General features: G+C 35.3%; 3 protein-coding genes across 5 annotated transcripts in view; all 3 read left to right on the plus strand.

Annotated features, from left to right (window-relative positions):
* Nucleotides 1-227, plus strand: part of LOC108951494 (cyclin-dependent kinase inhibitor 7-like) — a 1,288-nt gene extending 1,061 nt beyond the window's left edge. Inside the window, exon 4 of the mRNA XM_018819403.2 lies at nt 1-227. This exon is cut by the window's left edge and continues 159 nt beyond it. The gene's annotated coding sequence lies outside the window, so the exon portion shown is untranslated.
* A 2,543-nt stretch (nt 228-2,770) lies between these two features.
* LOC103968676 (origin of replication complex subunit 2) lies at nt 2,771-9,656 on the plus strand. The gene is made up of 7 exons (XM_009381968.3): nt 2,771-2,830; nt 6,539-6,839; nt 7,294-7,400; nt 7,636-7,768; nt 8,462-8,756; nt 8,986-9,210; nt 9,290-9,656. The coding sequence occupies exons 2-7, from the start codon at nt 6,693-6,695 to the stop codon at nt 9,484-9,486; spliced, it is 1,104 nt and encodes a 367-aa protein (XP_009380243.2). The 5' UTR covers nt 2,771-2,830; nt 6,539-6,692; the 3' UTR covers nt 9,487-9,656.
* Nucleotides 9,657-14,533: 4,877 nt separating this feature from the next.
* LOC135584316 (phosphatidate phosphatase PAH2-like) lies at nt 14,534-25,780 on the plus strand. Of its 3 annotated transcripts, XM_065170376.1 has the most exons (12): nt 14,534-17,396; nt 18,261-18,319; nt 18,473-18,829; nt 18,930-19,003; nt 21,186-21,270; nt 22,499-22,585; nt 22,704-22,776; nt 23,573-23,616; nt 24,496-24,624; nt 24,718-24,816; nt 24,996-25,040; nt 25,591-25,780. In XM_065170376.1, the coding sequence occupies exons 1-12, from the start codon at nt 14,846-14,848 to the stop codon at nt 25,612-25,614; spliced, it is 3,627 nt and encodes a 1,208-aa protein (XP_065026448.1). In that variant the 5' UTR covers nt 14,534-14,845; the 3' UTR covers nt 25,615-25,780. The 3 variants fall into 3 exon arrangements, 2 of the variants coding, with proteins under 2 accessions (XP_065026448.1, XP_065026447.1); XM_065170375.1 differs by having other exon boundaries at nt 18,261-18,829; XR_010501624.1 differs by lacking the exons at nt 24,718-24,816; nt 24,996-25,040; nt 25,591-25,780 and adding an exon at nt 20,999-21,044 and having other exon boundaries at nt 18,261-18,829; nt 24,496-24,515.
* Nucleotides 25,781-26,468: the final 688 nt, after the last annotated feature.

Below are 26,468 nucleotides of genomic sequence, written 5' to 3' on the forward strand. Positions count from 1 at the left end.
AGCTCCTGCGCTCACCATCTACCATATCGTCTCGCCTCATCGCCTCGTGGGGACGAGCGGACGTAGGAAGGTGAAGTTACCGCGAAAGGTAGTAGTACTAAACTACTAATACAAAAATCCCCACATGATTTTCCACGTGGCATGCCCCTTTCCTTGTTGCAAAAGCTGAGGCGAGTATTTTATTCCGAAAAATTGGTAAAAGGAAATTTGCAGCCTTTTTCTTGCTCTCTTTTTTATTGAATAAGGATATTTTTATAATGTGATGGACGATCGACGAGTTGAGGTCAAGAAAAATATTAGGCATGATTATACACATCATTCAACTATTAATAGATTGTAAAATCTTATGTTGAACTCGATGGTATAATATATTGACTCCTCATATCAACTTTTACGTTGATATTATATATATATATATATATATATATAAAATCGACCTGTGAGACTAAGTCTATATCTTGGTTGGGATCACATCGCCAACCTAAAATCTGATATGTTAAATAGGTAAAAGTGAGATATCGAACAAATAAAAATGGTGTAACGTATCAACAATTACTTATGTGTCATTGTCTCCCATATCATATGGGTACATGACTATTAACCTAATCTTAATCATTTTGGATCCGTGATTTAGATTGAACAAATCAATCATCTCATTTGATTGATGTCAAAGTTTGAATAACAAAATTATTAATACAAGCTCAACAAAACTAATAGTTATTCAGTGGTGACACAGGGGAAAAAAAAAATATTTGGCGACTTTAACAAGTGTTGAAGCGATCAAATTCAGAGATAGCTGAAATAAGACAGGTGTCATTACAACTCTATGTATTAGGAAACTAAAATTACAACTCTTTGTTCATCATGTTCTTATTTGCGATTGGGTGTGGATTCTATGTATTGATCGAGCCACCGAACACGAAGCAAGTGTCTGGACTCTGGCCGATAGTGGGACCCACGTGAATAGATCACCGTCCTCCTGAAAGAGCTCGACGAGCGCGAGGCTTTGGTGAATGGTTTCTCGCTGATGACAAATTCTCATACGGTCATGGCTCAAATTTCATTCTGTTACTTATCGTTTGAAAAAAAAAATGACACCTTTCTTACCTTCCTCAAATCAAGTGATAACTTGATAATCTTTTCGGTATTTCCCAACTGTTGTGTTCTTAGATTAACATTACAATAAATTATAATACATCGATTGAAACATGAGATGTGATAGGGCGTATTTTGGTCATATGTGAACCACCGAGAGATGCTGCAGACCGACACGACACCGTATGCCTCCAGAACTGTTGGGTGCATGCCACGTCAAGCTCCGACGGTGCGACTTTACAGCCTGGCCACCCCAAGAGCTGGGGCAGTGTCGTCTGACGCCTCTCAAACGCCCCTAAAGACATCATCTCGTCAAAGAGGTTGTTCAGCCCTTAGAGCCAATGGCCATGTCGGACTAGGGTCCGACCAATTCCCGCACACAAGTATAAATACCCCCGACATGATCCAGGAGCGAGAGGAGAAAAAAATGAGATAAAAACCAATCTAACTTGCTCGTCGGAGGGGCCAAAGTCGGGACACACCCGACGAAAACCTTTTTGCAAGGAGGTGGTCGTCATCAAGCCGCAGGCGCCCTCACCCCGAAGTTGTCTTCCAATACGTAGAAGAGGGCAACCCAACGGCTTGGATCCGACAGGTGTCAATCTCATCTCCCGTTCCAAAGGGGAGCCCACGTGGTGCGAAAGGTCGCCTTCTATCCTAAGAACGAGCGGACACGTCTTCCCACAAATAGAGCTCGGGGTCGACGGACCTTGGAAAGACAACCCTTGCATTCTCATCAAAAGTTTTCGACGTCGGCACGTAAGTCTAACCGTGCTGACTCATCAGTCACAGTACCTTAGTTTCTCAACAAGATGAAAATATGATTTTTTTTCCCCTGGTACCAAATCAATTTGAACAAGAAGAAAACTGGTTTGGATTAAAGTTTAAGCTAGATTTCATCTACCACTATTCTTAAAAGTATTATTATCTTATTATTATTATTATTAAGTCAAATTGAAATAGAAATTTAGATGCTTTGTTTTGCAAATTTTCGGATATCATTTTGAAAAGTGTCCATAGTCATGTTTATAGTTAATTATTGTGTTTCAAGAATGAGTTAGTATACATCAGACTAGTTATTATTTTATTTAAAATCATATATTTATAGTAGAAAGTTCAAATTTTTATTGGATGCATTAAAGAAATTAAATACATAAATTTTAAGAAATAAATGACTAGTTTATGATAATTATTTAAGATCAGGATCTAATTATGGTTCTTATAATTATAAGGATCTGCTTATAGTTGAGGTGTAATATTTTAGGAATTTAAATGGATATAGAACATCAGATAAGAAAAAGGTTCAGGAATTAGTCTGCAAAAGTACTCATGGTTGCGATTCTCACAAGCGGGTGCGTACGCGACTCGGTTCGAGGATTCATCGATTCGGATTCAAACTCGGAGTTGTCCGGTCGACTCTAACCCGGTTCACGCGCTGCTGAAGAACAGACAGGTTTGTTCGAACTGAAATCGAAGGGACTCGCGGTCGATTCCGTTCGGTTCGGTTCGGTTCGTATCCGGCCGTGGAGGTTCGGTCCGTTGGAATCGGAAGGCAATTGTGTGGACCCCAATTAGTCCAGCGGAGGGCATCCGCCGCCCAAAATCGCGCGGGAAAACCATGAGGATATCATCTCGGTTCGCCAAAAGCCCTTTTTCGATACTAATCCTCTTATCGAATCATCTGGTGTCACGAGCCCGCGCCGACGCCGCTCTCCCTCCATCGCGCTCTCTGCCGGTACAATCTCTCCTCCATCTCTCTGCCCCTGTTTCTCTCTTCTTGGGACCTCGGTCTGGTGGCAGCGGGGCTGCCGGAGCGTGCTTTCCCGACCGGCGCTAGCCCACAGGCGGGGTTTTGGGTCCCCAAGTGGCCACACCCCTGTCTTTCTCCTTCGCCCCCTTTCCATTTCTTTCTTTCTGTTTCATGTGCGGGACGAGGATGTGTCAAATTCTCTCCTTTGTCGTTTCTTTGCCTCTCAATTTCTGTAGCTATATTATGGGCTGTTGATTCTTTTCTAGCGGTGTTGATCTACAAAGTTTTAGTTTAGATTATGCTTGCACTCTGTTTGAGTTATGTCCTAACTTATTATAGGTACATTAGCTATATACTGAATTTTACTTACGGATGCATAAGCATTATACTTTAGCGAATGATATGCTTAATACAGAATTTTCATAATATAATCAGGGAAAATATTGAACAGTGATATTGTGGTGCTTCTCCAGTTCTCACTTTGATCGGAATAGACTCTTCGGGATATAATCTTAGGATCTTATGCACCGTCTTAGGATCTAATAGTGCAAGATGCTATGTATACATATTCTGAAAATGTAAGCTATTTTTTTGTTGTAATCACCGGTGATTTTTTCTCCCTTTTTACCATGAACAATGTCTTACTTTATTTAAATTATTAACTTTTTTGTTTGTATAGAATGGCTAAGGAAATTATTAAAATTGATTTTTTTAATCATGTGGACAAGTTAAAAATTTTGTCAATCAATTAAATTATAAAATTATTTATTTTCTAGTGAGCGATGTGAGTATTAGAAAATTAATAGTTCAAATTTTATTTTTGTGTGCGAACCATATAAAATAAATATAAATTAAAAATAAATTTAAAATAAAAATTAAATTATTGATTATATTTTGGGGAGAGTTCCTCTTCTCTTATATAATGGGGGTTCTTTCATTCCTCAGCAAACCGATAGTGAGAGGATTGAGAAGAGTATTTTCGATAGGATCCTTTATTTTTTGGTTATCAACATTTATTCATATTTTAAAATCATTGATATTAGAATTATTATAATTTTTCTGATGCATAATAATATTTTATTTTAAAATTTTGTAATTAATAAATAATGATCATTAAATTATTATGTTAGAATGATTAGTTAATTTAATATTACTTTTAATTCTTTTAATTAGATATATTTATTTTTTAAAAAATTATGTGTAAATTTTTATGCTTTAATTAGTTTTAAATTTGAAATCATGAATTTAAGTTAGTTAGTTTACGAAAAAGAATGGATTTGAGGTTAATTATTATTTTATAATATTTTAAAATATTTTTAAAATAATATAATCTAATTTAATACAAAGAGTTAAGTTGGGGTCTGACGTGAGTTAAGTTGATTGACCATATCGGCTAATGTGGCAATTGGCTAAGCATGACCTAGCTCATGTGGCTAGATATAGTCCAACCTATATGGTTATGTATGACCCAACTTATAAGATCAAATATAATTCAACCTATATGGTTAGGTATGATCCAACCCATGTGGTTAGACACGACTCAGCCCATATTGCAAGATATGACTCAGCTTATGTGGTCAAGCATAAGTCAGCCCATGTGGCCAAGTATGATCTAATAATTATGCATAACTCAACTCATGTGGCCAGGTTTAACTAAGCCCATATAGTTAGGTGCAACTTAGCCTATGTGGTCAGGTATGACCCAGCCCATATGACCAGGTATAGTTCATCCCATGTGGTTAGGCATGACCTAGTTTGTATAGCCAGGTATAGCACGACCCATGTGGTCAAGCATGATTCAACTTATGTGGCTAGGCATGACCCAACCTATATGGTTAAGTATAACCTAGCCCATGTGGTCAGGCATGACCCAACCCATGTAGCTAGGTGCGACATAACCAATGTATCAAAGCGTGACTTAACTTATATGGCCAAGCACGTTCCAACACATATGGTCGGGTATGTCCTAACTCATATGGTTAGGCATGACCTAACCCATGTGGCTAAGCATGACCTAACCCACGAGCCAAGCGTAGCTAAGTTTAGTGGTAAGGCTTAACCAAACTCGTGAATGAGGCTTAGCCTAACCTGTGAAGCTAGGCCCGTCTAGCTATGCAACTGCCGCTAGAAACATTGTCGCTCTTTTATCCTGCCCATTGTACCTCAACCTAACTTATTACCTGGGACAGACATATGTGACGCATGTGACCCATCCAAGGCTCAGATATGTTAGTTCGGTTTAGGCTAGCACTATCCGATATAGTTTAATTTTCTCTCTTTATTGGTTTGAGCTCGTTAGTTGATTGAATCAAGTAGGTTTGATCGGTTAAAGCCGGTTTAGGGTGATTCTTAACCAACTTGATCGGTTTAAGTCCATTTGACTTAATTGAAATCAATCAAATCTAATTAAACCAATTTATATAAGGATTTGAGATTGGTTCTACTAAGTCCTAATTGAATTAAATTTAGTTCAAATCAATTGGGCTATTTTGATTAGGGATTTGATTGATTAAGGATTATTGAAAGATTGATGCCTCATGTCTTTATGATTTGATGAACTTAAGTCTTATCTAAAAGTATTTTTTAAGAAATTATTAGTGATTTTCTCTTTATTTTTTAGATTTAATTGATAATATTGATGTGATTGTTATCATATAGTATATGTTAATATGTTGAGTGATCCATGTTGGAAGTGCAACCCATGAAAAGAGCTACAGATTCATCATAACGCACAACCACTAATGGACATAATCTAGTAGGTCATACATCAAGCATTATACATCATAATATTGTATCATACTATTTCATGGATGCATATATGAATGAATGGATGAATGATCATGATTGACTATGTATCACTGTCGAGAGCAGATAGTGCGATTTCTTTCGGGGATTAGCAGGTCGTTAGACGTGATGGTTATACGATTCTTTCATTTGCCATTGGGAGGAACGTGTTATCACTTAGGCGGGTGAGAGAAATCACTCAATTGTTGTTGGGAGGAATCCATCTAGTAGAGTAAGTCTCTCCCTTCGCTATTGGGAGAGTGCACCATCGGGTATAACGTGCGCTTTTGTTATCTGAATATAATGTATGTCATTGAAATATATTGCATGTAACTGATGTATGATTTTGTTTACTGCATAAGAGTTATTATTGTTTTTCTGAAACATGAGTTTTATAATGAATTGATTTGTATCATTTGATATTAAATTATTAACATTTGTATATATTTCACGTGTATTGAGGATTAATTTTATGATTTTTTAAATGTTCTTACCAGCACATGTGGTTATTGATGCATTTTTATCATATATTTGTTTTCGGACTAACCTATTATTTTTGCAATAAATCTAAGGCTTGGGTGGAGGAGATTTTTTATCACTTGTGACCATACTAAGAAGATGTGATTCTTTTTTTTTTCAGTTAAAAAAAAATAATGTTGTAAAGCAAATGATTCAAATTCAAAGATAAAAAAAGGTCTTCTGTAAATTGTGAACTATGAAATAATAATTTGTTTTTTTTTTATAAATTTGGAATGTGACATTTGTGCTATGGATAATATTTCTATTAATAGTGTTAGGCCTAGTGTGCTTTATTATGTTGTGAACGAAAGTCCTAAAGCAAGCAAACTTGTTCATGGTTCTTTTTTCCTTTACGTCCATCTAAACAATTATGTTCTCTTCTGTTCTCAGGAAACAAACTTTGAGAGATGAATTTCCAAATATAAAAACAAAAGAAGCTGTTCCCTGAACTCAATCTTGAAAGCAATTTATTGAGAATACGTTCAAATGAAGATTAGACTCTAAAGAAACAACGATTGCTGGAGAAGACGTAGGACGAGTTGAGATGGACCTGAGAGTTGGTGAGGAGGTTCCCATGGAGGAGGATGATGAGTTTACGCTTTCAAGAAATTACTTCCTTGCTAAAGAGGGTTCCACTTCCAGGAAGAAATCTGCTCGAAAGCTTTCCGACATCGATCTTGTTGACGAACAGGTTCTGATACAGCTCATATGATATAATAGAGTATTTGTTCCATTTTTGTTATCCTGTCCTTGTTTTGTTGGTGTTTGCTATGGATGTTTCGAGACCTAGGGTAATATGGTAGTATTAATGGATTGTAATCGTTTTCCCAAAAAGGAGACTATTGGATGGAAGGCAAAATTTTCTTTAAGAAAATCTTTATTTAGTGGCCATTGAACTATCATGGTGAGCGCTTCAACCTTTAGGTGAAAGCATGATTCACTTATCTTTTATCTAATGTCTATTTGTTGATAGTAGATTGATTAAAGTAGTCTTTTACTGATGCACCAATGTCATAGGTCATGTTCTCATTCTTTCTGGTTTATCTTTTTTTTGTAAATTTTCATGAATGCATCTCGTATTTTGAAGCTTTGTACAGCAGCATTGAATCTTTTATTCTAACTGCAGCAATTCCTTTTTATCTTAGGTCCTTCGAATGGCAGTCTCTGCTATTAAACCAAAGCATGAGAAAGAAATAGAATCTTTGCTTAAAAGCTATAAGGATCTGTACTCTAAGTGGCTTTTCGAGTTGAGGTATGTATACATGCTTTTGTAGATTTTGATGATTCTGGGTGGAAGTTCTCAAGACTTAAGGGTATCAGTGAGTCACTACATTCTGATTACAGAAACCTTAAGAACTAAGCTTATCCAGAGTTCATCAAGTTGTCATAGAATAAACCAAATTGCTTCATTTTGTGTTCAATAAACCAAATAGCCTGTCACACTTTTGGAGTAGCAATTTATATTAGAAACATGTATCTTGTTGCAGGTGTGGTTTCGGCCTCTTAATGTATGGGTTTGGTTCTAAAAAGATCTTGCTTGAGGATTTTGCTTCGACGACACTAACTGATTATGGAGTAGTTGTAATCAATGGCTATCTTCCATCAGTCAACATTAAACAAGTACCATTTTTAACAATTATCGTACAATTATTCTTTGCAGCTTTCATGACTTTTGTTTGACATATTTTGTTAATTTTAATCGGCAAAATAGGCACTACATACTATATATTTTGTTGGCCTTTGGTTGTTATCTGAATTCTTAAAATTTCCTATAGATTGAGAGAATGGTTGTAAGTTTCCACTAATTTTCCGTTAGGGTCAAATGTCATAATAGCCAAGAGCAATGTCCTAAAAAAAAAATCTCTAAGAAGGAAGGTTTGCGGTGCCTCAATTATTTTTATTTGCATCTGGATTCATCCTATAGTTTGTTATGTTCATAAAATCTTACTAGAAGAAGGCAACCACCATCTACAAGCCAACCTGTGGGTTTAGTGATGTCACCAGGAAGTACTGATACCTAGCTGCACATCTAGAGTCCTACTTGTTGTAATTGATACATGTGGTACTCGATACCTAGCTGCAGATCTAGTCACCAGGAAGTGCTCCTGAGAACAAGTCAGTCAGTTTCATTGTTATAATTGATACGGGTTGTTGTCACATCAGGATTGTGCATTTTGAATTCATAATTTCTTTTTTTGTTGGTATGTTCTGTCAGAAGTTGTTGGATTTAGTAGTTTAGATCCTAGAAGCTACTCCATAAGTGATTAGATTTTATCATGTACATCTTTCATTTGAATGAATCTTTTGTTGAAGGTTGTGATAACTCTAGCTGAAGTCCTCTCGGACCAGTTAAAACACAAGAGGAAGAATTCTACAGGAAGCAAATCCAGAACCCAACAACCTTTTAGTTCCCAGTCCATAGAAGATCTTCTTTCCTTTCTGAATCTGCAACTTTCTGATGACAATGACTGCTTCATATGTGTGGTCATTCACAATATCGATGGGCCTGCATTGCGAGATTCCGAGTCGCAACAGTATCTTGCACGAATAGCAAACTGCTCTCTCGTTCGTATGGTTGCATCCGTTGACCATGTGAATGCCCCTCTTTGTAAGTTTTGATTGACCTAGCAATTTCTGTTTTCTCCTAATGCACATTTCTGAGTTTTTTTCCCCCCCTTTAAATTTAACTTGAAACTCTTATACGTCGGAATTATTCACATGTTCTTAATTTTGTTCATATAAACGGAAGTCGGAAGATACTCCAATTTATGCATGCAGTTTCTTCTTTCCGAAGTCTTCTGCTTAAAAGTTCTAATGTTTTCTCATGTTGCTTATAGTGTGGGACAAGAAGATGGTTCATACTCAATTCAACTGGTGCTGGTATCACGTCCCAACCTTTGCGCCCTACAAGTTGGAAGGAAGTTTTTTCCCATTAGTTCTTGCTAACTGTGGCAACTCCCAGACTACAAAGACTGCTTTGGTTGTCCTACAAAGTTTGACACCCAATGCACAGAGTGTGTTCAAAATTCTTGCAGAATACCAGTTGGCCAATGAAAAAGAAGGCAAGTCGTGAAAGCATCATACTCTCGGGTTTATCTGCAGGTGATCTTGACATGTTTCATCTCTCATGTTTCTTTCCAGGCATGCCTATTAACGCCTTGTACACCAAATGCCGTGAGCGCTTCCTTGTCAGCAACCAAGTGACTTTGAATTCCCATCTGACGGAGTTCAAAGATCACGAGTTAGTGAAGGTGGGAAGGCACGCAGATGGCCAAGACTGCCTTCACATTCCTCTTCCTTCCGAGGCACTCGGGCAGCTGTTGCAAGAACTGGGATAAGCTGGTTTCTTTTGGCTGATTGTTTCCCCCAACATCAGGAATTTGAGCATGTAAATTTGACAATTATTGACTAGGATATGGTTGCTCATACAATCTAATCATGTAATCAAATCACACAGTTACTCATGAAGTATTAGCTAATTATTAATATAGTAAAATGGAAAATAACCTTCAGCATGGAATGCAGTATAGCTGATGTTATTTTAATGGCCATTGATGACATTCTCAACAGCTGTGCATGTGTTGTGTCGGATGGAAGATGGTGGGGGCTGCAAAGAAACAAGGAATGAACTAAGAAATAAATCCCTCGATCTCATTCTGGTCAACACGACGACCGACGTCGCCTTCGTTTGGCGTTCGCACGTTCCGCTGCGGTGACAATCGATGGTGGATACGTTGGCAAAGCAACTAAGGTGGTGGCGTTGAGGTGATGCGAGATCTGATCTCTGTCTGTGACCGTGAGGTCGCGCTCGCAGGATATTAAAAATGTGTTCTTTTTGGGTTTTTCTTGGTCTTATTTATTAGATTATGTAGTTTTATTTAATTAAATAAAATATATTACAGTTTTGATTGAATTTTGTTGGAAATATTGGTCAACAAAAAAAATAAATTATGATATTATTTTTTTTTATTACGGATTACCTTAATGAAAAATAGTCTCTTAATTATTTATTAGTCACCTAAGAGAAATTATAAATATATTCTTATCTTTCCTTAATTTCTATCTCGTCGCTTATAATAGTCAAAATAAATGAGAAGATAAATCTAGTTCTCTTGTACATCACTTCTTTTGGATCGGAATATTCTATATGATATAAAAAATATACATCCTAAATCTAATAAATTGTTATTTGATTTTAATTCTAATATTAAATTTTTTTGTTAATAATGGCATAATTAAAGTTTTTATTACTTATAATTATTATTAGAGTCTATTTTGTAATCAAATGCCTCATCATAAAAGTATTAGATTTGTTTTGTGTTATCTCCGTTTGCTCATAAAGAATGATATAATATATTTTTGTCTATATCGCAGTCACCTTCTTGCAAGCGATGAAGGTTTCTCACTCATGTGGGTGAAATTGTGGACGAAAGATTGATGCTTAATCTAGGTTGATGGGCTATGTCAATAGCTCTATGAAGGTCAATGGCTTACCTTGATTACTAGTCTTATCATGGGTTATGACTGTGCTAGTGACAATGCATGCAACAACTGCATAAGGCATAGCAATGCTATGTGAGGTGGCACAAGAGAGCGGTGATGTTCAGTGTTCCATGGTAGGTAATCATTGGTGAGCGGTCACTTATGTTGTCCGACAACTTGCTATCCATGATGGAACAACACAGGGTGATAGCCTGCTTTATCATTGACCCTTGTGGGCAACAAACTATTATTGGTGGTGTTATAGGGAGTCCTGATAATGAGACTCTGGTTGCTAGCATTGATGCGTGCTAGTTCTAGTAGTGACTGAGGGTGATGGTGGTGTCTTGGCATGAGACGCTATGATGATGAGTCATATGATTATCGTAGGGTTGCTCTCAAAGTGGTAATAAAGACTTGGGTAATAGCGATGTTGTGATAGCATTATTAAGGGTGATGGTCGCATGAGGTCATGACGCATTACGACATGAAGGATTACCACTGAGTATCATCGTAGCAATGAGATTTAGTGATAAAAGCATCTTGGGAGGCCACAGGATGTCATTGTGAGATAAGAGGCATCATGACAAGAAAGTGTTGTCACGAACGATATGTCATAACAGTGGTCATCAACATCAATTTAATGGTAGTTAAACCCCAATATGAGTGTCACGAATTAGGTGCGTAGGGGGATGGTTTCTTGTAGAAATGTGTTTGTTCACGATAGTGTTGTCAGAGACCACAAGGCTTAGAACATTGGTTTGAGTGTTGCTCACAAACAATAACCCAACATTTAGGTGAAAGGCTAAGGTTGATGCAGTGACTGTACGATGGAGGTGCCATGATGATATGGTTGTGTGCGACGTTGGTTGGGCATACGTAGTCGACTATGCAACACCTCACATGACATCGAAAGGTTCTTGGGTAGTGGTGATTTGGGTACTACTCTTAGTGGCGACACAAAGGGCGGCCACGAGGCACTTTGATGCAATGTGCAAGGCGGATGATAAATTGTTGTGTTGTGACATATGACTACATATATCTAATTCATTTAACTTATTAAAATTTTATCATCTTTATTGATAACTTATCAAAATATGACTATATATATATATATATCTAATTCATATAACATTTCAAGCTCTTTACACCATATAAATAAATTTGAGAGATAATTATATAAAAATGATTTAAAGTTATTAAACTCGATAAGGGTGAATTTTATGGATGAAAATTAGGATTTTAATCATTTTGCTAAATTCCTATAGAATAGTGAATCGGTGGGGGTGATAATATTGAAATCTAATATTGGGGAGATATAAATTGATGCTCCCTTTATCTTTTTTTTTTAGAGGTTGTTGTTCTTAAATCACTAAATGATTTGATTATGGTAAATAATAAAATAATATTGATAAACTGTTACATAATATTAATATAACATTAAAAATCTTAAAGAAAAATGAGACATGTCATTTTTTATGATTATATGATGTATGTATAGAAACTAAATAATGACATAGATATTAAGATGATCCTTTATTATTTTCACTAGTTATAAAAAAAAATATTTCTGAAAAATGATGTGATACAATGAAAGAAGAGTTAAAACTAATTGACCAGAGTGATGTCTAAAAAATTATCAAGTTATCTAATGATTATAAAAGAGTCATTTATAAAATGATATTTAAAACTAAACATTACTCGAAGAGTAATATTTAATGATATAAAATCAAACTCATAGCCAAAGCTCTTACTAATAAAGAAAGCATCGACCATAATGAGATATCTTCTCTAGTTTTTAAATAGACTTGTTATGAATATCTATGACATTAGTAAAATATTATAATCTTGAGTTACATTATATGAATGTGAAAATACATTTTATGAATGAGGATCTAGACAAAAAAATTTAGTATGAAAAAATCTAAAGGATAGTTTAACTTACAAAATTAGAAAATCTATTTGTAATCTTAAATAAGCTTCTAGTCAATAATATATAAATTTTTATAATATTATTATTTACTTTAGATTTAAATAAAATACTATTGATAAGTATTTATATTTGAAGGTTAGTAAGAACAAGTTTATTATATTGATCTATGGATAATATATTTGCTTGCGAGCAATGATCTTGGTTTATTACATGAGACCAATATATTTCTAATCAAGAATTTTAAATCAAGAATTTTAAGATAATTGATATGAATAAGACAAACAATGTGATATTTGATATTTAGTGATATATTTCAAAGATTATTAGGACTATCTCAAAAAGAATATATTGATCGAGTCTTGGAGAGATTTAGCATCCAATTTTGTTCAGCTAGTGATATATTTATTATCATAAGTGAAAGTTTTAGTTAAAGTCAATGTCATAAAAATGATTTGGAAAAACCAAATAAAAAAATTTCTTATAGATATACAATTGAAAGTTATTATATGCTTAAACCTATACTAAACCAAATATCACTTTTATAGTAAGAAATACTAAGTAGATTTAGAATTATCAATAAAAAAATACATCACATATAAAATAATAAAATATCTATAAAGGATAAAGGATTATATGTTCACATATAAGAGATCAAATCAGCTAGAAATGATAAAATTTTCATTAGCTGATTCTACAAATTATCTCGATAGTTAGAAAATCTACTTTATGATTTATTTTTATATTATTTAGAGGAATAATTTCCAAGAATATTATATTATAAATTTTATTATTGAAAATCATAGCATGAGATCACTAATCAAGTTTTATGATTGTACAATTTTATTTCAAGACTTAGTATGATAGGATTTAATTCAAAAATAATTAATATCAATTGATAACTTGAGTTATATTGCTAATCCATTTATTAGGGCATTACCGTCTAAAGTATTTAAAGAATAAGTTGAAATGATTGGGTTTGTGGGCAACATATACAAGATATAGTAATACACATTTGAGTGAATATTATAAGTTGATATTTTTGCTTATGTAATTAAAGTTATTTATTTTAGTTATCCCGTTCATATTTCTATATATATTGAATGTGATAATATGATTATCTTAATAAGATAAATCACATATATCATTATGGACTCCATTAGAAAAGATTAATAGCATTATGATACATAAAAGAGAATATGTCATTGATGATATACAATCACTATGGTTAGTATTGATAATCAAACTTAATAAAATATTATCATATTTATTAGATTTATTGACTTCTTTATAAAATTTGTGACCATGTGTAAAATATTTTTCCAAAATTTTAAAATTTAATTAAAAAAATATTTTTTATTATGATTTTAAATTTTTTTTATATCTTATCAATTAATGGGCCTTATTTAATTGGATAAGGTATATTAGATTGGATTCTGATTAGGAATATCAATTAATAGAAAGTAAGTATAATTATAGTAAAATTTTTTCTCGAGGATGATGGAAATGATTCTACTAATTGTTTATTCTAGACACTATCCTTGCATATAACAGGATCTCCTAAGGATTATATATATAAAATATAAATATATTTTTATATCGCTTTAGTATTTGTTCTATCATTTCCAATAATCCTACGAAGAAGGAGAAGAGGAAAGGGAGAGATAATCTAATTCTTTTTGTTTTTTTGAAGGTATATTTAAGATTGATATTCTAAATGATACGGACAAATATACGTCCTAAATTTAATATATTATTATTTAATTTTATATTTTTAGTATTAAGATTTTTTATATAATAATAACATGAGTGTAATTTTTATGTTTACATCATTAGCCGCGAGAATTAAAATGGATGTTGCCACCCTCGCCTTTTATTATTATTATTATTATTATTATTATTATTATTCGAATATGCTTCTATTCCTTGGGGATGATCAGTAATTTTGATATTCTTACTGCCCCTTTCGTGTGGGAGGGGTTTTTGTTTGGGTTCGAGGATATCGTAGAAATCACATATTGACGAGATTTCGTGATTCTTTGATCTACATTTTGCTCCTCTCAACTCATTCTTCTGCTGTTTCCCATACATTCTTCAAGTTCATGCATCTTTCAGGTTCCTAGATATTTCGTTGGGAAGGTTCCATTTTTTTTTGGCAGACTTGCGTCTGTGGGCGTGAGCTGATTTGCTGATTCCGGCGGCTTGTTCAGAGTTTTTGGTGAATCCCTCCCTGCAGGTGATTTGTTGGTTATGATTCCAACCGTGCGGAAGGTGAAAATTCTGGGAAGATGTATGCCGTGGAGAAGATCGGCAGCTACATCTCCCGAGGAGTGTATACCGTCTCGGGCCCCTTTCATCCGTTCGGAGGAGCCGTGGACATCATCGTGGTCCAGCAGCAAGATGGGAGCTTCAGGTCGTCGCCATGGTATGTCCGGTTTGGGAAATTTCAAGGTGTGTTGAAGACAAAGGAAAAAGTTGTCAAGATCTCTGTTAATGGTGTTGAAGCTGGATTCAGTATGTACTTGGACCATAAAGGAGAGGCCTTCTTCCTCAGGGATGTGGAAGTTGGGGGACAAGATTTCTTCTTGTCACCGCCAACTTCTGGGGATGAGACAGAGGGAAGGCTAAAGAATGGGCAATTCAAGAGAACACAGAGCTCTAGTGTTGCGGATGGACAGAAGGAGCTAGTCACCCGGCTGGATGATGGGAATGGACAGCTTCTTACTCGAACGAATTCGAGGCGATCTACGATTTTTGGCCTTGTGTTCGGCCAAAAGTCGATCAGAGACATTGAAGAGGCTGGAAATGTGGAGAGAATTAGCTCACTGGAGCGTGCAGAGATCGCAGCTGACCTCTTGGAAGTGAAGTGGTCAACCAATCTGATGTCTGGTGACCGGAAAACTGATGATACTCGGGTGAAATCTTCTGAGAAAACTGAGATGAATGTTAGTGTTTTTGATAAGGAACAAGATCCTCGGACATCTTTAACAAATGATGATTTACATTGTGAAGAAAACCTTAATTCTCATGGTGAGGGGAATCCGGATGATACTTTTAGTGAGAGCATTTTTAGCAGAAATTTTTCAGAAGAAGCGATAGATGGTAGCCCTTCATGTCTAAGAGTCAGTGAGGAGACTATAGAGATACATACATTTGATACTGGTGATAATGCGGATCAAAAGAACTCCGAATTTGTCTTTAGGAACCCTATTGTGGAGCCTAGCTTAAATTTTGATGGAACTTTTGGTGATTCTTTTGTTTCACATGTTGAGGGACAACATAGGAACAACATGCTAAAACAAAAAAGTTTTGAAGAGATAACCTCCCATGAAGAGGTTGTGCAGATTTATGCTTTGGAGATTAGTGATACGGCTGATCAGAACAAGTTAATCTCAGACTTAGTAACAGTACAATCAAGTGAGGCTGATGCTCCAAATCTTAATTCAGCCACATATTATGATGATACCGCACAGCCTCATAATGAAAGCCATGTGGGTTCAGTAGCAGGTTTTTCTTTATTTGAAAGTGGAGAACGGGAACTTACTTCGTCCAGCTACTGTGGGACTATCGAAAGTTCAACCATTAGCTTCAATGTTTCAGATGACAAACCATCTGTACATTTGGGCCTTCTTTCTAGTGGGGCTGAGCATTGTGAGAATGAATTTTTGTATGACACAGATAACATGGTTCAAGAGGCAAGTTATTTATCAGAGACAGGTGCATTACTAGGTAAGGAACACTTGGATGGTTGCAATAACCAGAACTTGGAAACATCCATAATTAGTGAGTATTTGTCTGAAAAATCTCAATGTGACTATCCCAGAAATGGGGCCTTCAAGGATTCAGATAATGACGGCTTTAACACAGAATCCGAACCCAATTCAAGCTCAGACCAAATCTCAGGTGGTATTCCCTTCTTATATAATCAACAATTGCAAAGCTGTGAACATGAGGTAATCTTTATGGATGCCATGGCAGAGGAATCTTATCATGACAAAGAAACCAACTTTCAGCAAATTGATTTTGTTGGGATTCACTCTCAGATGGCGGAAAGAGATGCTGCACAAGACACCTGTTTTCCTTCTCTCAAATTCAATAATCCACTTATTTCTGGTGCTTCTGCAGAATCACATAGCATTCCTGAAATTCCCAATTCCTGCAACTCGAGCAATGTAACTCAAAAGATAGAAAAATTTGATTTAAATGATAATCCGAAGAGGTCTTATTTTTTCGAGGAGATTAATGCTGCTGGAGATTTTAGCCTCATCTCTGGGCCTTCAGAAGTAGCTGAACATAGTGTTCCCTGTTCTGAGAGCTCGGAGGATGTTCAATTTCCATTCAGTGACATTCACAATTTTAGTGCTAAAGAAATTGACACCGTGCTATCAAATAATAATAAAGTTGTTCATGCAGAACATCTACCGACACTCACTGCAGAATTTCATCAAGAAGAGCAAAATTTGCATCTCAAGAGCCATAAACAGTCTCTGGAGGGAATGTCTGATGTCTTAATGTCTCGTTCTAGTCCGATAAGTATTCATGGCTGTAAGACAAGTTCTGGAGAAATTGAACTATCATCTATATCATTGCCCATTATCTGTCGTCATATTAGGGATCTTGAAGGATCTGATATTAATCATTCGCTGAGTTGCTCATTGAAATCAAAAGCTGACATATGTAAGCTGGATGTGCTTACGAAAGAAGATTCGAGCTCTTCTGATTTCGTGGCAGAGCCTCAAACAGAACTAACTCAAGGATATTCATCTGATGCAGCTGATACTGCTATCTCCATTAAAAATGAGGAGGAACAGAAAGGCACTTTGACAAATGCGACAGTTGGTAAATGAAACTATGTCTTAGCCATTTCTATGATCATATGAGCACGGATTGTTGGTTTAATATTTGTTAAATTCATACGTAGTTTTATGTTGAAAATTTTTAGGATTTTAATTTGATATACATAATTTGGAAGCAATATTTGTCAAACTTGACATGAATTTAACTGAAGAGAAATGTGGTTGTTTGTTCATTATGATATAGTATGTTGTTTGTTGCCTGACCAGATCATGGTAAAAGATGATTGAAGCATAGAGTATCTGATAGTTTCATCCAAGATTTTAAATCTTTGTCTGAATATTGGTTGCGCCAACCAGTCATATGTTGATATGGTTCTAGATACCTGTGGTATACCAACCTACACCATCTGATATCACCGAAAAACAATAAAAGTTTATATATTGATCAGGTAGCAACTTATATGGTTTGTTATCGGGCCTCGATCAAACTGGTAATTAATGGTCGTATGTATCAATCTGACTGAAATTTGAAACCTTGATTTCACCATGGTTAATTTTGATCATAATGGTCAGAGCTGGATTAATTATGAATATATTGATAACTCCTGAGGGGCAGTTACAAAAATGTAACTCTACAACACTACAAAGCTGGATAAATATATTGATAATTTTTTAGGGTCTATTGCAAAAAAGTGACTCTAGAAATTGCCTATCTTTTTCTGTGTCTGCTTGAAGAAATCATCTATTGGTTAAATTAGCAGAATTGTTTACCAAAGAGAATGGTTGTTTCGTACCTACTCTGGTCAAATGTAAAATTGGTAATCCAGTCATGGTGTTAAGTTAAAGTATATCTTTGATTTTATGGGAAATTTTCCTAATGATATTTTACATTGCATGCTTCTTACAGAGTTATCCCTCTGCAAACACTTGTTATTTGAAGGGATGGGGTCAGATGCTGCTCGTCAGGTATTTAATTGTGAAAAGGTGAATTTGGAGAAATTCTCTACCATTGGTCCTTCTCTTGTGAAGAATGACAATCTTGTTGTCAGAGTTGGTGATCAATACTTTCCATTTAATGCAGCTGCACCTATTATTTTGGGAATGATTTGTTTTGGTCAGGAAAAAATATTTGAGCCTCAAGGTATGATACCTGTGGATGGAGCTGAGAGAAAGAATCAAGCTTCTAGAAGCATCACATCATCTCGTGGGAGTTGGAACCTATGGCCTTTCTTAAAAAGGTCTAAGACAATAAGCACTGCCCACATGGCCTCTGAAAACACCAACGAGATGGTTGTGGATCTGGCTTCCAAAAGTACTGGAAACATAAATCATGAAAGTGACATGCCGAAAGCCAATAACTCTAAGAAGGTGCAATTACTTACTCCAACATCTGAAGAACTTGCTTCTTTGAGTCTTAAAGAAGGCAAGAATGTGGTTTCATTTACTTTCTGGACGCCAATGCTTGGATTGCAGCAGGTTCTCCCAGATACTGTTTCCTTCTTGTAATATCATGTGTGCAATTTCTTGTCTTTATCTCGTTCATCTAGATAATACCTAATAGGATCATATTCGATAGGTTGATGCAAGGATATATCTATGGAAATGGAATACTCGGATAGTTATCTCAGACGTAGATGGAACTATCACCAAGTAAGCACCAGTTCTAATTAGACATGTTTATATGCTGCTTTCTTTTGAGGTGGCCAACCCATTCTACAAACCACCTTGTCTCGGATAGTATCGATCCTTACTACAGGGTGTAGCAAACAATGGATTGAAGATGTGCTCTTGAATCATCATTTCCCCTCATTCTTGTATATTGATGCACATTATGGTCCACTGGCATGATTTCCGGGATCCATCTCTTTGTCATGAACTAACTGACACTAATGGATGAATTCTTGTTCTTTTACATGTAAGGCATGTAACCAAGATTGATGGTCAATTATGCATTTTAATAAACTTGTATCATTAATGAGCTGGTTATGCTAGTATCTCGTTTTTAGTAGATTAACTTGAGCCAGACAATAATAAACATCTCTTTTTTTTTCTTTCTTTTTTTCTGATTTCTGGATCTATGCCCTTGTAAATAAGGTTTAGGCTACCAAGTCATTTTCCTGATCTCTGATTTCTTCACTTTTACCTTCTAATGCATGTGGAATCTGTTTATGATGGCAGTAGGTCAATAGAGTATTGAAGTGTGTATGCTGAGTAGAGTTTATTATCACCAACATACTTAAACAGGATGCTCAAGAAAGCAGAATGGGTTTTCCTTTGTGGGTATCATAAGCCAATAGAAGACAGCTTGCTGCATGTATAAGTATAAATATCTGCAGTTGATGATAGTCAACTAGAAAATGTGGCCCACCTGCTGATATTATTTTCATTTTGGGAATCTAAGCTCTATAAAAGCATCTACTCTGCAAGTGCCATCCTTTGGTCCATTCTTATGCTTAAAAATGTGTAAGATGATTAGTATGCTGAATATATATGCTTAAATTTAAAACTTATTAATTTTGGAAAATATATGCATATGAACATCGATTATTCTTTTCCAGTAATCAAACATTCATTTTCAGCCTTACAACTTTGCGCAGCAAACTCTTCTAGGTGGAGATATTTAAATCTAACATTTTTTAATAATAACAACAATAAAGTTGTAAGTTTCAACTATTTGGGATTAGCTACGTGGATTTTTTGCCGTCATTGAGATATATAAAAAGTCATATGTTTAGTTAAGTTTAAAATACTTCAATATTTATTGATAATTTCTGTTAAAAAAATTGGATATATTTTTTAATTCAAGGCTAAAATAATAGTATGATGCCGATATTGATTGATGGTTTGACTGACATGGGTCAATGTACTGACACTCAGCAGGGGTTAGTACTGTCTAAACCTTTCAAAAACTCAGCAGGGGTTAGTACTGAGAGAACACACTGCAATAGGAAAGAAAACTTCAAAAACTGTAGAAAAGGGGTCTGTAGCGGTACCACACAGTATACCTGGCACAATAAACCAGGTTTATAACCCAGTATGAACTGGTGGTCTGGCGTACAAACAGACCGATAAATACTGGCCCAGTGCTGAGCAGTACGTCCAGTTTTTAATACCTTGGCTTAACTAATTTTCATATTTCATCTTTATAGGTTCTAGGTTGGCATATTTGAATGTCACTTTGTTGTAGTTAGTTATGCATACTGTATCGTTCATACACAACATGGATCAATGAGGCACCTATGCTGTTGGACCTGTTGTGGTGTGTAACATTTCACATGTACCATGCTGGAACCATATCATTAATCCAGCATGGAGTACAAGTGTCTGATACTTGCTGCACCGTGATTGAGGAGTGCCAACACATGGCATGGCACATGTGGATATATAAAGTGATTCCTTCAATGGAATCTTGTTGCTCTTGGTCTAACAAGCTTCTTGATGTGTCACCCAGTAACAGACCTTTTATTGGGTGGTTCAAAAGTTATGATTTATGACATATATGTAGCTTCTGAACTTTATTGTCATATTGCCTTCCATTATGTAAATGTTTTGTTCTTGTTGGGCCTTTTACTAGCAATTACATCATGAAGATAATTTAAGTGATGATCTATTATGATCTCTTACTCTGTATGTTTTGCATGTAAGAATTTTGTGGGACCCAGATGTTGCAATTTGTTCAACAGAATTAAAGGTGGAGAAAAATATTCTACTTTCTTGGAAATCTTTTATGGTCTCTGTTTACATGACATTTATTAATTTTTTGCCAGTTAATTTTCTCGGTCAGGACTTTATAGCTAAGTAATTCCTCAACTTTTTGGTGTATATTTTACAGATCAGATGTTCTTGGACAGTTTATGCCTTTGGTTGGTATAGATTGGTCCCAGACTGGTGTGGCTCATTTATTTTCTGCAATCAAGGTTTGGTAAAAATATTCCCATTTTACTGCAACTGGTACTTAGCATCTGCAGGTGTAAATTACCTTTTTTTTTGTCAGATTCACTGTTCATATTAGCATAAAATTTTGGTTTTCTTTTCTGTATTGCAATGTATGCAACATTTGGTACTTAGTGATTAAAATTGCACATTCTAGCTGCATTAAGAAATTTATCCTATACAAATGCTGGCCATAAGTTTTCTCAAGCATTGTTTCAGTAACTTGGAGTTGGCTTTAACCGTGTTTGCTAAGGATCGAATTAAAGGAAGCTTCCTGAGAGTACCTTTTTCTTGTTCTGATGGTTCAAAAATTTCACATAAATTACATTATTATTAGTAGTGCGTGACTACGTGTAACAAGATTCTTCATGTGTACTGTCTAGTCATTTCTTTAAGTTTTTGTAAGGCAATAATGACAGCTTTCAATCGGCTAATTTGAATCCGAGGACAAACTGACACAAACAGAATCTTGCTGGTTGGGCTCAACATGTTTTAGGATCCAATGACCAGCAGGTTATTGACCCAGTCCCTAGCTAAAGAAATATTATTGGAGCAGCATGTTTGAGCTAATATTTTATTATGTCTTCCACCATACTAAAATATCAAATGGTATTATTATTATTTGTTTCTTCAAATATGCTGCCTTCTGACTATCAACTAGATGGAGCCAGGAGAGAGCGAGGCAGAATAGGGCCTTAGAAGAACTTAAATAACTGAAACTCTCATCTTTTCTAGTTATTATCCCTTTTTCTTGTCCACCTTCATGATAACTTTGCAAAAGACAAGGTTGAGAACAAATTCTGACTGTATTATCATGTTACTTCTTATCTAACATGCTGTTGTCTTAAGGATAGGTATGACCTGCTGTCCTTCTAGATTCAGGCCTGGGATTGACAACACAATGTACCCTTCTGTTTTTATCACATGTCATAGACATGTCCCAGGGCATGTGAATGGAAAATACGCGTCTGTGAATCCATATTTTCCTCAACTACTAGAATTCCAACTTTTCTCTGATTTAAAAATTGCTGTAAAAGATGTTACAATTTGAGCTATTTAATAATTGTTCTAATTTGATTTTCACATTAGAATTTTGTTATTTTTATTTGGGGTCTTACAAATCAAAAGTTACTTGTTAAATCCACTTCAAGCTACCAAATTTCATATCAAACATATGTCAATTATTGAGTGAATATTTTTTTGTTCTTTTAGGACAATGGATATCAATTGCTATTTCTCAGTGCCCGTGCAATTTCACAGGCTCATATTACACGGCAGTTTCTTTTCAACCTTAAGCAGGTGATAGACAAAGAAACAATTATCAAAGGCCAAGTAGTTGGAAATTATGCCTTGTATTTGAAATATTAGAGGCAGCAGTAAACACTTTTAGGGATCTAAATCATATTTCAATTTGCAGGATGGAAAAGCTCTGCCAGATGCTCCAGTTGTAATATCTCCTGATGGTCTTTTTCCTTCACTTTATAGAGAAGGTTTATACTAATCATTTTTTCCTTTTGATTATGGTCATTCTATGAAAATTGTGTGGAAACTTATCTTATTTGTTTCTTTCCAGAAATTTCCCCTTGTACAATCAGTGTTGCTATCTGAAGCAAATTACAGCTGAGTTGGTCACCTTAAAATTTAAACAATCGACTCCCTAGACTAGAAGATTTCATCCTTAAGTATTCAGCCAGCTTTACCATCCCCATCCCAGGTTGGCTTACTTGCCAACCTGGCACAAAAATCAACAAGAGAAGTTGTTTAATGTATCCACTAAGAGTACGGAAACCAAATATAGGGCATGTTGGACTTGTCTTACCTTGCCTTGACTTGCCGACCAGCATGGGTGTGTAGCAAATAACCTTTACGATTAAGTTTGTAAAGGTACAACTTGTGTTATTATTTAGAGAGTTAAGTGTCAGTCTATTAAAATGGTGACCTTAATTATATTTAATAGCTAACTTGATTGGTCTCTTAGTTGACCATCAAGACTTTTTCATAATTTATATTTTTTTTGAACTGCCAAGGAAATCTCTTTGATGCTTATATTGGTGGATTTTATCGTGAATATTGACTTCTATTTAAGTAGGAACTTTAGTCTAATTCCATCTGTGAAGTTCATTGTATTGGATAAACTTTGTTTTCATGTTATTAAAACATCATATTTCACTTGGTAGCTATAGATGTTCTGCAAAATGTAATTCTGTTGCCTGAAGAGAAATTAGGAGTTAATTCCTTGCTTACTTCTTATGTGATCCAAATAATTCTTGAGTTTATTACTTGTAGTTATCAGAAGAGCGCCTCATGAATTCAAGATCTCATGTCTAGAGGTCAGTCCTGTTTTCTAATGCTGGCTTTTCTTAGGAATGTTTGCTTATTGAACCTGTTGTTTCCTCTTATTATATCTTAATTCAGTCACATGGTACATCCAGAAATGATCTCCGAATGTTCCACACTTATACTACTTTGTGCTATTTATGGATGACCCAAAGTGTTGTATGTGATTTAGCATCTCAAATAACTCTGTCACAAACTGCCCACTTTCTGGTTCTGTATAACATTTGCATATAGTGGAAACAATGCAAATTTTTCTCAATTGTTTTTTCCCTGCTAAATATAAAATTTTGGCTAGTTTCCAAATGCTGGGATTTCATGCTGTATCTAAATGTTCTGTTCTTGATAAATCAAAGATGAATCTATAATTAATTTAAGTTGCTTGCTTCTCTTTCTGTGTTCAATGAAGTGATGCTTGTATCTCTTTATATTTGGTACTTTTTTATTCTCCCTATTGTTTTTGTGGTTTCACAATCTCTCCTGTGTATGAGCTGATACAAGTCAATTCAATGGCACTGCTTCTTGGAGCTTCCTCCATGCTTACTTTTAAAAGTGTGTTTGGTTTGCCTATCCATGGTTCTATATTTCAGAAGTCACTATGGCATTTCAGTAGAACCTGGGTGCTAATAGTTGCATTTTCTCTTCCTTCTTTTGAAGTGAAGATGAGGTAAGCCAACCCATTGGCTTTATTAGATAAGGAGCATTTATGTTATTTATATGATCCGAACTCCCTGAAATGGGTAGGGTCTGCTTACCAGTCTGGAAGAAGAGGAGTTATTTATGTTTTTGATTGTTTCCTTCATCTGGTCTGGATTCCAGAAGATCCAATCCAAGAAAAGATGTCACAAAAACTTATGTTTTTCTTGTGCTTTCAGGCCATCAAGGCGCTTTTTCCATCTGATTGGAACCCATTTTATGCTGGCTTTGGAAACAGGGATACCGATGAGATTAGTTACCTTAAGGTTGGAATACCTATTAGCAAAGTCTTCATTATCAATCCTAAGGTATATATCCAAGACATACCAGTCAATACAATAACATTATGGAATGTTGACTGAGGACTGATGTGTTCTTTTGTGATTGCTTTAAATGCTCAGGGTCAGGTTACAGTAAATCGTCGAGTTGACACGAGATCATATACTTCACTCCATGAGCTAGTAAATGGAATCTTTCCACCTATGTCTTCATTTGAACAGGTTAGACCATATAACTATTTGGACTTCCTCGGAACTCATTGCAACTCTGAAATACGATTCCTTATTTTGGTTACTATCTCTCTATTCAGATGATGTTCTTTATCTATGTCATCAATTTACCTAGGTTGTTTATATTAATTCTGTATCTGATAATATTTTTTTCTGCAATAATTGATCAGGAGGACTACAATTCATGGAACTACTGGAAATTGCCTCTTCCAGAAGTACACATTTGAACCTAAAATTGTTTCGTTTCTTTATTGGCATTAGAAATTTAATTAGCACGAATTCTCACATACCTGATTGAGAAAATCCAGTAGGATTTCTTTTGTTTTTGGATTCATGATTTTATCATGACACTGATAACCAACCAGTTAGATGTAGATCAAGTAGGTTGCTACTAATATTCCACGGAAGGGGAAAAAATCATGGTGCATTTGTTTGTTGGAATTTGAGCTTATTTCTAGTGATCCTCTGTTCAGTACTTATGGAGATATGACTAAGATGAAATTTCTAAATCTGTCTTCGATGCTCCAATATTTATTAATATAGAACAACTTTTTTCTCCGATGACCTTTTCAACTCCCTATCTGCTTAGAATATTTGTGTAATTTTCTTGTTTACATAAATGACGAATTTTTGCTGCCACTCACCACCTGGTTGTGGCAAATGGTGAAGCATGTTATCTGTACTAGAGCATCTCTTACTTTTGACTCATTTGTTCATCTGTTTAATCTTCATTCTCTTTGATTCTGAAACCCCTAACTCTTGCAGGCCAATTACCGGTTGGTCATGTGAAATGCATAGTGTATCCGGTGGTAGGACAATGTACATAAACATGAACTAGTGGAGGACCAGGAACTTTCCTACACTTTGAATTTGTATACTTTTACTTTGAGGTGTCTTCACCAATGTAATAATTTCTTTGAATCTATCACTTTATGAAAAAGGAATTTTTAATTCATGTGACAGATCATGTGATAAAATACCCCCAATTTGTTTTAGGTTCTTCATGACTCCAAGGTTTAGGGACCGTCGTATCGCCACAACATTCATGTGGTTCATTATATCATGTACTTCAATTTTCTGGACTACATCTTACACTAAATCCTTATTTGCCGATGGAGATGGTGGAATATTGCTGTGATAAGACCTATGAAACTGAGCAGCAGAGATTGTTAACCTGATATGCCTGTGTTATGATGATCTACAAATCCAAATTCTCTCTGCATTCAACTAAAATATAAATTCTGGGACGAGATGGATTGGAGAATCCAAAACTAAAACATGCAGATGGTGATGCTATTTAATTTCTTGTTTGCTTGAAATGCTGTACCGATAGCAACGGAGGGTTTACATTCACCATATTGCTCCTTATCAAGGTTTGTTCCTTTCTCTCTGTCGGTGCCTTGTGAACCCATTTGCTCAACGTTTAGAGTTGTTAATGGAGTTTGTAGTTGTATGATTGGGATATCGATTTGGAGTCAATTGAGGCCTTGTTTCATGCTTGGCTTAGACTGGTCAAAAAATTATGAACTTGCCTAATTCGAGAAACTTTGCAAAAGTTGTATCATGGTGTATCCTAACAGACCGCTCTGATACTTAAATTGATTTTGGTTATTGTATGTCGGCTCAATGTCGAACCCTTAGTC

This window comes from Musa acuminata, chromosome BXJ3-10 (assembly GCF_036884655.1).
Source record: "Musa acuminata AAA Group cultivar baxijiao chromosome BXJ3-10, Cavendish_Baxijiao_AAA, whole genome shotgun sequence".
Taxonomy (NCBI): Eukaryota; Viridiplantae; Streptophyta; class Magnoliopsida; order Zingiberales; family Musaceae; genus Musa; species Musa acuminata.

Excerpts from the sequence above, each read along its gene's own strand:
- LOC135584316 (XM_065170375.1), top strand. The coding sequence starts at position 14,846 with ATGTATGCCGTGGAGAAGATCGGCAGCTACATCTCCCGAGGAGTGTAT. Across the intron at positions 19,004-21,185 it reads GTAGATGGAACTATCACCAA|ATCAGATGTTCTTGGACAGT; the intron begins GTAAGCACCAGT and ends TATATTTTACAG. Across the intron at positions 22,777-23,572 it reads TCCTTCACTTTATAGAGAAG|TTATCAGAAGAGCGCCTCAT; the intron begins GTTTATACTAAT and ends TATTACTTGTAG.
- LOC103968676 (XM_009381968.3), top strand. The coding sequence starts at position 6,693 with ATGGACCTGAGAGTTGGTGAGGAGGTTCCCATGGAGGAGGATGATGAG. Across the intron at positions 6,840-7,293 it reads TCGATCTTGTTGACGAACAG|GTCCTTCGAATGGCAGTCTC; the intron begins GTTCTGATACAG and ends TTTTTATCTTAG. Across the intron at positions 7,769-8,461 it reads CATCAGTCAACATTAAACAA|GTTGTGATAACTCTAGCTGA; the intron begins GTACCATTTTTA and ends CTTTTGTTGAAG.